Genomic DNA, 12,994 nt, shown 5'->3' on the forward strand with positions numbered 1-12,994 from the left:
GTGTGAGAATTTAATGGAGTACCATTACAAACATTTTACAATGTATGCGACATAAATAGTACAACTTAAGTATTTATCCATCCACTCATTGTTGAATCTAAAATGTTCACAATTTTCTGTTCTTACTACAGTAGCTAGAGTAGAGACAGCCATGTTATAGCAACACGAGTAAAAAAAAAAAAAAATCACTGTGACTAAGTAGTATTATTAAGGAGTTAATGATAAATTAGTTAGAAAGCTAAAGGTTTCACCTCAACCACCGTGCCGTTTCCTTGTTGAGCAGGTGACTGAGTAACAGATTTGCGATAGCTAAATAAATACATAAACTCAAGTTACTTTTCATTTTTTTGTATATACAACTCCAATTATTCCACAGAATAGATCAAAACAGCTAGTTGCTTTTTTTAAAACAGCTCGACTCACACAGCACACAGGCAGCACCGTTACAGACAGACAGTCCATTAGCGTAACGCCAATAAAAACCTGTTTTCTTGTTATCCAATGATCCAAATAAACATACAAAAATGTTTTATACAAGCGTCATCGCTGGGCTTCTGGGTAGTGTATTTTTCAAGGCAATCCATTATATTTTATAGGAGAATAACAGCAGTAAAAGACTGTTTGCTCAGTTTTTTTAAAAAAAGGTGCAGTTGCAAAGCAGAATTCCAGTGATTGATTTGTTCATGTTACATGTTGTGCATGATTTATGGTACATGGTGTAAAAGCAAAAAATGTAACGATCCTTCCACAATACAGAGAACAAGTATGTTGGCTAACTGTACATTGTTGTTCCCCTTGTCCATTGCCTACAATACAATCCACCCGATAGTCATAGAAGTCCACTAAAATAATGACTGGTTTCTAGGATTCTAAAGATATCATGAAAAGACACGGATATAGATCCTTACATTTTGAGCAACATTTCCTCCCTGGAACTCCTACAATAAATCAAAACTTTTGATAGCTGTTTTTTTTTTTTCTGCTCTTCTCTGCAAATCATATTAATTATTTCAAACACGGAATGAACCAGAAGTCTATTCTCTAAAATCAAAATAGACATCCTCCATCCCACATTTACCCCACTTCCCACTTGACAGTTAAATAATTCTGTTACTTACTGCCAGCGCCTTCGAGAGCCTGGTTCGGAAGTCATTCAGGACTATTGCAACAATTTCCTGATGGGGGATGTAGGCTAATCCTTCACGGAGGTAGACTTTTCGGCCTCGAACCAGATCAAGAGCATCCTGGAAAGGAACCTGTTTAAAAAGTAAGCAGGAAATACAGCAGCACCAACGGTTATTCAGACGGTTATGTGAAGTTTGACTATCAAAAGCGTATTTTATTTTTATACGTCACTTGTTTTATAAATAGCTTAATTGATACCAATTCGTATAATTAGCATCTTGGCAACTCTACACTGCTGCCCGTAGGCCTTGGAAAGTTAACAAGCACAAGCATCTACGCAAATAACAGTGGTCAGTTGTTTCTTTTTAACTCAATTTACCTTGTAAAAATCATGGTCTTCAACTTTGGGGGCACTAAAACCGTAACTTGAGTTGATAAGTTCCTCTTTCAGCGTGTTCTTTTCTTCATCACTTATCTAAAATATAAAGAGAACTGCAATAATAATAAACCTTTGGGGGGGGGGGGGGGGGGGGGGGGTGGTAATCCATCCTAAATATTCACATTACATTAAACGGGCAGCTTCAGAGACAACCACATTGTCCCAGTGCCATGGGAAATACATGTCAAGTACAACACCAGGACTTGTCTTTATTTTAATCAAGAGTGGTATTTCCGTCATCAGTTATTAGGTATGTAATGCCAGCTGCATCAGGTATTCTTGCTCAAGCAATGCAAGCCTAATCTGAAACCTTTGAAGAGATGGCACATCACAGAAATGAAGAACAATGCAGCAATTGCAGGGGTGTCCTCGGTTCACCATGCACCAGCGACCCCTGTAGCCTGCAGGTTTGCCTGGAAGCTGCCAGAGCTGCGTTGTCCTCCGACGCTGTAGCTCTGAAGTGGCTGCAGTGTGAAAAAAAGTAGTCGGCTGATGGCACACGCTTCGTTTTAAAACTCGTAAGTGGAGTCTCCAACAGAAATGTAGGAATTTGCTGTGACTCAGTAGTTGGGGTGGGTTTAAAGAATTCAGATCACATCAATGACAGATACGTCAGGAAAGAGGGACATTGCCCAGCTGCACTGGGAAAGGTCATTTGTTTTTGAAGTATTTTTATTTATTTTTTTAATTGAATTGAGTAACCATTTCCAGTGTTTTTTCTGGTGTTTATTGGCTATACACCAATTATTATTTTTTTTGTTTGTTTTTTTAATCAGGGGTGTTAACGTTATCGGTTAAAACCAAAAATCAGAAGCCATAATTATAATTCAATATACCTGTGAATCTGAAACTAAACTTCCTGCCTTTATTAAAAAAACAAACATAGCAAGCTATTCTCAATCAGGTAGTGTAAATATCCCATTAGAAACAGAAGGAAGTTAAAGGGCAATAATATATATATTTTTTTTTTAAAGTATCATAATTGCTTGCATTTGCAATGCTCCCATGAAATGCTGAAATGGCTGGTAGGGCAGACTTTGTAAGGGAATAAAAAAAAAAAAAAGATTAATAACAGTAATTTTAAACAAATTGAATACAGTGTTGCAAAGCATCAATGCTAAGGAACAATTTTTAATGAAGCCATTGGTGGAGCAACAAGATAAGTGGAATATATGTAGGTGATTTTGAAAGCCAGGCAAAGTTGAACAGTCGCTATTTAGTAATTTTCATTTTGTCTGACCTAAACTTCTGGGTAGAAAATAATTAAAGAAACGCTGACTGAAATATAATTTGACCATTAATCTAGAAAGACTTCATTCGTTGAAGACAAACTATAAATCAATTACAGAAATGTTTGCGGTTCTCCTGTGTCTGCTGCTACAAATGAGAAAATTCAGTTCAAACCGAAGCTTTTATTATTTTTAAATGCAGGCACAGAATATGTAAATATGTATTACCACAAATAACATTGTTCAGGTTGTTAGTTAGAAATGTGTTTGGAATCATTGAACATGTGTAGTGCAGCAAATGTGATACCTGTTTGTTGTGAACAATCCTGCTTTAGTTTTTGGCTCAGATTTTAAAATTACGCATTCCATTTTAAATAGTTTTACACCAAGTTAATATGGTAATATGTCTCTTATTGTGCAAGATGTCCTCATGTGCAGTTTGAGAAGTGTTTAAGGGATTCTACAGCACTGGTTCTGGCTGCTAAAACCGATTATATTACTTCTAATAAAACGAACATCCTCCATACTATTATAAAAATCACAAAAACAGAGTTAAAAATGTGTCACCAGATAATGCTTGCAAGTCTTGGTCACTATAATTAACAAATAGACCTTGCTAAATTACAATGTTCTTTTTCATGCCGAAACTCAAAACTCCAAAGTAGAAGAACCATCAAGGTATATTTTCCAAATTAAAAATATAAGCATCAATCTCTGTCACTATTTTCCAATGCCATTTGTCACATTAAAAAACAATGGAATGTAAGAAAAACTATGAAAAAATTGCCAAGGCAGTAATACATCTGAATTACAGCAACTTGTTTGCAACCTTATCTCAACTTTCTAGCCCATTAGGTCTCCCATATATGCAGCATGTCAGAAAGTCTGAAAAATGCCAATCATCATTGTTTAAAATTGTTGCTGTGTGAAACCACTAGGAAACCAAACCAGTTCTGCCTTTCTCTGCACTGCATGGATCTACTGCAAAGCTCACACTCACCCCTGAATACAGTAGACCCATAGCTCCCCCTGGCGATTACACGACAGTACTTTTTTCTTTTTGTTTAAGACACATTTCAGAATAGTAGTGGTGTATATGACAGAACATATTACAAATCAATGGATTGCACATTGTAAATCGATTTACACGTTAGGATTCCCAACAGATATAAGACCCTCCTGACAACTTCTTGAAGCCTACATTAACGGTTTGGATTGTCTTTCTAATGCCTCTCTTGTAATGCGAAAATGTCATCAACTCCATAAAAAGGATGGACATAACGACTCCCACTGTATAGCAGCTTGAGCCATTAAAGTTGTGATAGTTTGTACCCTTCCACAGCAGTACAAACTAAAATCAGATTAATTCTCTTATTAGTTTAAAATGTGAACTGTGTTCAGCAACAAATGGAGAGATGTTGATTGAAGGCCTAACTGTACTGATACATACCAATTTCAATAGCTTCTAACAAAGCTAATAAAACCTTGAATAACTCAAACTAATGAGCATCTTCCTTCCATCCCCAACAAAGAATGCCCGAACATTTACTGATATGGATAAAGTATCAGCACTCCATGCTGGGTACACATTTAAAAACGGATATTATGTTTATGTTACAATAAACTGTATTTATGTTAGGAGGCATTTCTGAAGGGCTGAATAAATCAGATACAAAATAAACCATCCACAGCATCGCATGCCTATACCTAGCTCCTTTCTCATGACAATCTTGTCAGTTTTACTCAGTATTTATTCGCAAATGCAGCCTGCAGGTGTGACATGAGAGTTGATTATGCAGAAAGTGCACTCCTCACCTGCCAATTGTTTTCGAAGATAACAGGGAATATGGAATGGGGTTGCCATTCTTGACTGCTGCTGTAAACATGCTAGGTTTGAACAAAGGGGGGGGGGGGGGGGGGGAAGTGTTTGGTCTTTACGGTTGTTAAATACAAATAAAGTTAACGGAAAGATCTTCAGAATCTATTATCTTCTTCAGAAGCAAAGCTCTGAGGAAAGGCGGCTGTAAGGTCAGCATCTCTTCCACCTATGCTTGTTCTCATCATACAGACTCAATTACATTAGTAGCTGGATTGTACTGCCCCTTGACCCTCCGTCACCAAGGAGATTGTTAACCCTGGTCACCATGTACAGTATTTATTTCTGGTCTTTTCAGTTATAATGTCATACTAAGGTAGACTCACTGGCCTGGAGTCAGCCACCTTACAGGATCGTGGCCCAATCCTCCAGAAGCACTGACTCGGCTTAGGATTGTGGAACATAAGGCAACAATGAAGTTCTTCAAACAGATTCTCAATTGGATTGCAGGTCAAGGAAGATAATGAAGTCTGTCTCCTGCACATCAAGCCACACCATTCCAGCATGGTGGATACTCTCACTAACTGGTGACCCTCAAATATAAAGTACATTAATATCTACCGTTGACAGAAACACATCTGGCAATCACATAGGAGGCTATTGTCGGAGAGGTTTTATGACCGAAACCCTTTTCTATTTGCTAAACAACCGTGCTTCTGGTCCGTGGAAAATGCTATTTGCCTTCAGGAAACGAACAGGGACTGCAGATTCAAAACAACACACATGTAGGTTGTCACAGCCTTTGAACTGCAGCAACCTGGAAATTGGTTCTGTTTATCAGCCATGCTGCTGTCATAGCTCTGACCTTTATCCCTAAAAGGTCTCACTAAACAATCTCTTTTTCTACCATCCAATCTCTTTAGTTATGCTGTTCACATTAAATGCAATGCAGCAGCCTCTTCCTCATTCACATTGACCTTCACCCAAGCTTTTGCTGACAAATGAATTGTAATCCTGCTGGGCATGTCTTGCAGTAGCAGCCACTGTATAATGCCACTGGCTTCAGAATGGATCTGAGAACTATCAAAACTACACTGCTGCTGTGACAGAGGCTTAACACACTGCAGTAAAAGCGCCACACTACCTCCATCACCAGTCCTGATATCCCAGCAGGAGGGTACAATCAGTGGAGAGATTGTCTAACTGTTTGGATCTTCATTACATTGAATTGCCTTACTCATGGGAAGGGGAGTTACACAAGCATGCAGGCTATTATGCAAAGGAATTCTGTAGAACCAGAATCTGGCAGAGACAGCCACTGTAAAGGAATCTACACCTTTTAATACCAAATATTAATTGTGCTATATTCCTATGAGCACATCCACACAGAATGATCCTAGTAATTGATTTATATCTATCATGTATTATCTATCTATCACATACGTACACCAAAAAAACATTGATAACTATGTGGTATGATCTTCAAAAACATATTCTGTTTATTTATTTACTTATGCTGTATCAGCTATATTTAAGCAAAAGTATTTACTATCCAACCTTGACTCACATTCATTTCTTGACTGATTCATGCATTACATATGTACTGCTGACTCAGCCATGGAGGAAAATGAAATGCCCCTCGGGAAGACTATTGTTAACTTCAGCCAGCGGCTTCGGGCATTATAGCCCCCTGTCTAACAGCCTTCCCTCTGGTCAATAATTTGACTCTATAGCACTCCTCTCCAGTCCACATCTATCTATCTATAGATCCAATACCCACAAATGTGATCGGAAGATGATACCAAGACCCACGCTCAAATCACTTGTATGATCAAAGTGCCTAACTTTGATGTAACTATATTTAAAAACACAACTTCAATGGTAGTAATTTTGCCCATAACAGAATGACATTTTTCAGTAAAAGATTTTTAGAAATGTGTTATATTTTATATTATTATTATTATTTATTTCTTAGCAGACGCCCTTATCCAGGGCGACTTACAATTGTTACAAGATATCACATTATACATTATTTCACATTATACAGATATCACATTATTTTTACATACAATTACCCATTTATACAGTTGGGTTTTTACTGGAGCAATCTAGGTAAAGTACCTTGCTCAAGGGTACAACAGCAGTGTCCCCCACTGGGGATTGAACCCACAACCCTCTGGTCAAGAGTCAAGAGCCCTAACCACTACTCCATAACTTAATACTATTAAGTTATAAAGAGCCTATCTTTTCTTCACTACTTACCGATTCATAGTGCAAGTTGTTGAATTTCAGAAAGTCATGGGCTGGTTCCTTGGTCAGTATGTGGAATCTATATCTAAAAAGGTCCATCTCCTGCTGAATAAACCAACGCCTCAGGTCTTCACTGTAAAAATATACAATAACGAATTAATAAACCGGTCTTCAGTATGACGGTACATAATTGTCATTCAATTAATCTAAATGGCCACTGTTTAGATAGGCAAAATAGGGCCCCTTGTGTTATGAAAACATGCCCAACAGTGCATGGATGTCTTTTGAGTACAATAAATATGAAATAAAACACACTGATTAAACTGAAATCAACCTTGTTTTGTTTTAAGAATTTCTTATAACAACTAGTACCAGAATTTGGGTAATATTACAGAATCAAAACTTACGTCTGACAGTATGCAAGGCGAAGAATAAAATGAGAGATGTGGTCTTTTCTTCTTTTATCATATTCCGTATCCAATGACTTTTCATCCTGTACATTACAGAAAAAAAAAAAAGTCATGTAATGTAATTGTATAAAGTCTTAAAACACCAATTCAAGTAGACAAACATTTTGGCCAATGACTTCATCACTGTAATATAACTTCTTGTTTAGTTTACTGGTAATCATTTCCCTAAAATGTGTAAACTACTACGAGACATCAGACACTAACTGGTTTTATCCAACAGTTTCAAAAAAAGTCTAGTCCTCACTGGTTTATTTTTTCTGTACCTTGTAAAGACACACAAACCTCTTGGACATAGTCCTCAAACTACCGTAGTGGTGAAGTATATACTTCACTGCCAAGAAACAGACATGCAGCTCTGGTGATAAAACACAGTTCTTTCCAACAATGAATGCAGTTCAGGTTTGGAACATAAGAGGGCCACAATTATCTGTTTCGATAGAGAAAACTGAAAGCTTTGTTTCTCTTATGCAGTCTCCAAGATGTTTCATTTAATATAACACTTTCTACTCTGCAGACCTGAATACAGGTTGAGGAGAGATACTGATCGAATATTTATATTTAGTAATGTCTAGTTTTATTTTCAAGACATCAAAACTATTAGTTATCCTAGGATAGTCTTTGTGTAAAGTTACCTGTGCCGATGGCTTGTTTGGTCATCAACTTGGATCCTAGGAATCCATTTGCTGTGGAATAACACGGATTTTCTAGGTTTTCGGAGAGTTTTTAGTTTTACACTTGGAGGGGCAAAAAAACATGCAAGACTTTTTTTTGTTTGTTTGATAATAACCAAATCAATACACGTACCATATATAAGCATCAACACAGGCAACTTTGCTTTACATTTACGTAAACATACCCGTCTAATAAAACTGTTTCCGGTATTCAAATTCAGTTTACTTCAGTATTCAGAGCTGTTCAAAGATGCCAAAAACAATAAAGATCACCCCTAAAGACTGGGTCAACGAGTTTGGCAAGGACGAATTTCACGTCGATGGTAATGTGCCGTTATACTCATAGGCAAACCATTGTAGAACACATGGGGAAGCGCTAAACATAAATTGAATGCAAGGAAACGTAAACAAGATGAGGCTGAAACAGCAGGGCCATCGAAAACACTGAAACAGACCATTGTGTTTGGATCATTTCAGCGTCTTACAACTGCCAAAGAACAGCGTGAAACTGTTTCAGATTTTGTCAAAATGTGTGTAAAATGACGACATTCCTCTGTACAAAGTGGATCAACCGGCACTTCAAAGATTTTTTTCAGCAACCATTTTTATTTTATTTACTTATTTAGCAGACACATTTATCCAAAGCAACTTACACATGTTACACTGTAATACAAGGTCACAGTTCAAGAATAATTAAAGTTAGGCGCTCCGCGTGGAGTGCAGGATGCACCCTATAGCCTGGAGATGGCAGGGGGCGGCGCACAATTGGCCGAGCGCCGCCTGGGTAGGGAGGGCTTAGGTCAGCAGGGGAATCCACGGCTCAACACGCACCAGCGAGCCCTGTGGCCAATAGGGCGCCTGCAGTTCTGCAGTGGAGCCATCATATCTGTGTTGTCCTCCGGCACTATAGGTCTGGTGGCAGTGCAAAAAATGACGGATTGGCAGGAGCACGTTTCGGAAGACGCATGTTCCAGCCTCCATTCACCAAGTCGCCAGGGAGTTGCAGCGGTGAACCGGGATACAAATAACATTGCGGAACTGTAGGATCCCTGGTCATCAAGATACCAATATAGTTTGATACTATAGTCACAACGTATTACGCAAAACAGTAAGCGCTCACTGTCAAGCTCTCTCATTCTTACAACCTGTACTTACTGTTTCCACTCTGAAAGAAAAATTTAGCTTTCGAAACTCCCCCTCCAGCTTCGTAGCATATTGATCAGAAGTTTTCACATAACTCACTCCAAGGTTTTCCACAGTCTTGAGAACTAGAAGAGAAAACATGGTTGTGCAAATTTACACAGAGAAAATTACAGTACAAAAAACTAGTTGCAATGTAACTGCATAATAAATATTACATAACGTATAATGCTATAGACATATTCCTGTTACTACTTGCAGTATTAGGTGCTTATAAACTACACATTCAAGCTCTGTTGCTCATGAACTGAAACGGACATTAAAAGTATATAGCTGATATTTTATTAAATATGTAAACTATTTTAAAACAATAAAGACACTAAACATTAATACAGCAGATACATGTGCCAAGAACACTTAGATAATACATTTGACAATGTCATCAAAATCAATGTACTGTAACCAGGTCCCCACTTTGAACAAGGACATATATAAAAAAGTTTAAACTGTATTGGGCGAACTCTCTTAATCTTTATAACTCCATGAAGACAAAGGCCGCTTTTGTTTGCTTACGTTTTAGCCTGTCCACAGCAAAGGTCTCAAACTCAGAAAGGGAGATGTTTTCAGTGGGAGGCTGTCCATAGAACTGCAGGCTATGGGGGTAAAGATCAGCTTGCCGGTCTCCCGTCAGACGCACAATCTTCTGTCTTCTTCCACTGAACTGCATGACGATTCCTTAAAAGTCTGAAAATGTGAAGAGGGATGTGAATATAAACAACTTGTTTCTTTGATGAAACACACCCTTAAAACATATAAAAAGAAAATATATCAGACCAACCTTTTTGGCTAATGTCAGTGTTTTGAAATCAATTACCGGTGTAGGGCCAGAAAGTGGTACATTGTCAGAATGTGGTACGCATACCCATGCGTACCACATACCCTCCAACTGTACCGATTTATCCGGTACAATACCTAATTTCTAACCTTGGTACCAACTCCACACAAATTGATTGTGTGTACCGAATTTTGAGCTTCATCTGAACTTCTGAAGTCTTTTTTTCTGCACGGCCCCGCCAGGCCACTAGGGGCATGTGGGTGCTAGCGCCACATCCCCATGGTACTGCCTGCTAGACAGATAGTTAGTAGACAGCAAAGATATTGGTAGAGAAAGTCCATTCATAGATATTCTGCTATTATAGAATTTGTTTGGTTCATTTCCGAGCAGGAGCAGTAGCACACAGAGCCACGTTCATGGCTTGTTCCATTACTGCTCGGAAAACTATGTAATGGAAGAATTCTTAACATTATTACACACAGGGTTGGGTGCTGGAGATTTAAAACAAGTCACTTTGTTTTAAAGTAATGACATTTAATTCCTGCACCCTATGACTTGACAGCCAGGAAAAATCCCCATTAATTAATGTTTATTAAAGCCGACAGATTTAATTCATGGAATGCTTAATGATTTAGAATGTTTCAAAAGTTGTTTTAAGTATTTTCTTTGATGCATTATACAGGGCACAAAATAACCGATGGCACCAGCGGCACTTGCTGCAGTGCCCAAGCTGCTTGCCACAATGCCTCTCAAACTTTAAAATAATAATAATAATAATTTATGCCAAAAGTTACCAGTAAGCCCGGCCGTCACTGCTGCCGGTGTCGGTCAGCAGCAGCACATCTGATCTACAACCCATTCAAACTTGCTCAGCTGGCCTGTTCTGTTACAATCCAGTTTAATTCTGTCTAATCTCGTCCTGCGAGAAAAGTACTCATTATCCTATTACTGTTGCCATTCTTTTTACTGTGCACCTCCCAGCACTAAGCCACGAGAAAGACATACTGTATCATTGGTAGCGATGGGCAAAAATTTGAGTCGATTCCAGATCTGGGAATTGATAGTCAACTTTGAGAATCGATTCTGAATCATTATTTCAATTCTGATTCTTCAAAAAAAACAAACACACAACACTTTAAAAAGCAACATTATATAAACTATATCAGAATGTCTATTTTGTTGTTATCCAAGATACTGTACTACAGCGCTGGCTTAACATTACAATAGGCTATTACATACTAAATTCTCGGTTGACATTTACGGTTTAATATTTTGGTTTATGTGGTATGCTGTGGTAATGATCAGTTATATTGTTTAAATTTGTGTTTGTCTGGGAAATGTCAACTTAATAAAAGAATACCCTTTCCAAACCAGGCCACTTAAACTGCATTGGCTTAAAACATGTGTTACGTGATGGTGGTAACAGTAAATAACTAGAGAATCATTCATAGCAAAGAAATTATCACAGTAATTAAAATATTTTTACAGACCTTAGCAGGCTGTAGAATATACACTTGCAGCATTTTTTTCTTGATTTAAAATTTAAGAAAGACACAGGGGCTACCTGGGGATTGGGTTTTACGCAGGATGTTTTCTCTTCAGGGTGAGAAGTCGCCAGGTGTTTCCACATTGGAGAAGTTGTCTGATTGTAGGCAGGTATTTGTTTACATATATGATGCATTTTACTTTTTTTGGGTGTCTTCAGTGAATTAAAAGTAATTCCAAACAACAGACTTGCTCTCTCCCTTTGTTTTGCTCCCTGTCGACATTTTCACCAAACTAATGTAGCTATGACATGGTTCAAGTAGCAGCTCCCTGCGTTATGAACCGAGTAGGAGAGATAACATCATAGTAAACGAAACACAATCTTGAGAAGTGCATCGATTTCAGTTTGTATTTATTTTTGTGTAATACACTCTCACTACCTTGTGTAGTTCTGCTTTTTAACTAGTAAAATGTGTGTTTTCATGAGAGGGGTTAGAATGCGTATGCTTAAATACAGCATACCTTTTTTCCCCCTGAATTGACAGTACAGCTTTTGTAACAGTAGTTAGCAAATTACAGTTGCGCAGACACTGCACCCCGAACAACTTTGACCACCATCTATTAAACTCCAACCATGGGTAAACCTTCAGCCAGTTCTCTATGCAAAATTGTCATATATATTGTGGCTTTATAGCAAGATATTAAGTACAGCGATGTGAAACTTTGAATGTAAAAAAGTTGTATTTCAATATCAGTTCAGAATTATATTTTCTGATAAATTATGATATTTAAAAGTAGATATGTAACACTTTAACAAGTGCATTTTTAGTTTGTATGGTCTCCCATCTTGGGTTACGGTACACTTAACTCACACTGAAAAATAGAAAATTCTGACAATCTTTGTACCCCCACATTGCATTCACATATTCAAAAGCATCTTCATAGTTTGTTTTTGCTGTCTGTTTACGTGGGGTATGAACTTCTCTTAGCGCCAAACAAGTCACCTTTGCAAAGGGTTAATACTTATTAACAAATCTGCGAATTCCCATAACTACAATGTTTGCAGTTAGATTTAATGATGTATCAAGATAAATGTGTTTTATTTGCAGAGTGCATGGATGGGTTAGGTACTGCTTACTCGTGTTACTGTTAGTATTACGTATGTTTACAAACACAGCTTTCTTGTACACTGAAAAAATTTGAAACCGGAAATATCATTATGTTACTTATTATTTATTAAAATGCATATCAACATTTTTTAAGTGTTTAATTATACTTACTCAGATTATCAGTAGACTTCCCTGTTCTGACACAATACGCGGCTGCTCCAGTGCTGTGTAGGAAACCCCGCCAATTTACACAGATCCAACCGAAGCGCGCGGAAATGACGTCCACAAGGCTAACAAATTAAACAGTGAGTTCACGAAGATCATTCTGCGCAGAATCTGTGCAGAATCTGACCAATTTAGCCAATGGGTGCGTCCAAATTGGTCAGATTCTGCGCAGAATGATCTCCGTGAACGCACCCACTGAA

At 37.8% G+C, this 12,994-nt stretch overlaps 1 protein-coding gene across 3 annotated transcripts in view; it reads right to left on the minus strand.

The window, feature by feature from the left end:
- Window positions 1-12,888, minus strand: part of prim2 (DNA primase subunit 2) — a 131,219-nt gene extending 118,331 nt beyond the window's left edge. For all 3 annotated transcript variants that reach the window (XM_034017677.3, XM_059025021.1, XM_034017678.3), the window contains exons 1-7: window positions 12,741-12,888; window positions 9,714-9,884; window positions 9,156-9,268; window positions 7,267-7,352; window positions 6,872-6,992; window positions 1,505-1,600; window positions 1,119-1,256 (exon numbers count right to left, since the gene is read on the minus strand). In XM_034017677.3, coding sequence (XP_033873568.1) covers window positions 1,119-1,256; window positions 1,505-1,600; window positions 6,872-6,992; window positions 7,267-7,352; window positions 9,156-9,268; window positions 9,714-9,867 — 708 coding nt within the window. In that variant the 5' untranslated portion in view covers window positions 9,868-9,884; window positions 12,741-12,888. The remainder of the gene's footprint in view (window positions 1-1,118; window positions 1,257-1,504; window positions 1,601-6,871; window positions 6,993-7,266; window positions 7,353-9,155; window positions 9,269-9,713; window positions 9,885-12,740) is intronic.
- Between the last annotated feature and the right edge of the window lie 106 nt (window positions 12,889-12,994).

Source organism: Acipenser ruthenus, chromosome 6, assembly GCF_902713425.1.
Source record: "Acipenser ruthenus chromosome 6, fAciRut3.2 maternal haplotype, whole genome shotgun sequence".
NCBI classification, from domain to species: Eukaryota; Metazoa; Chordata; class Actinopteri; order Acipenseriformes; family Acipenseridae; genus Acipenser; species Acipenser ruthenus.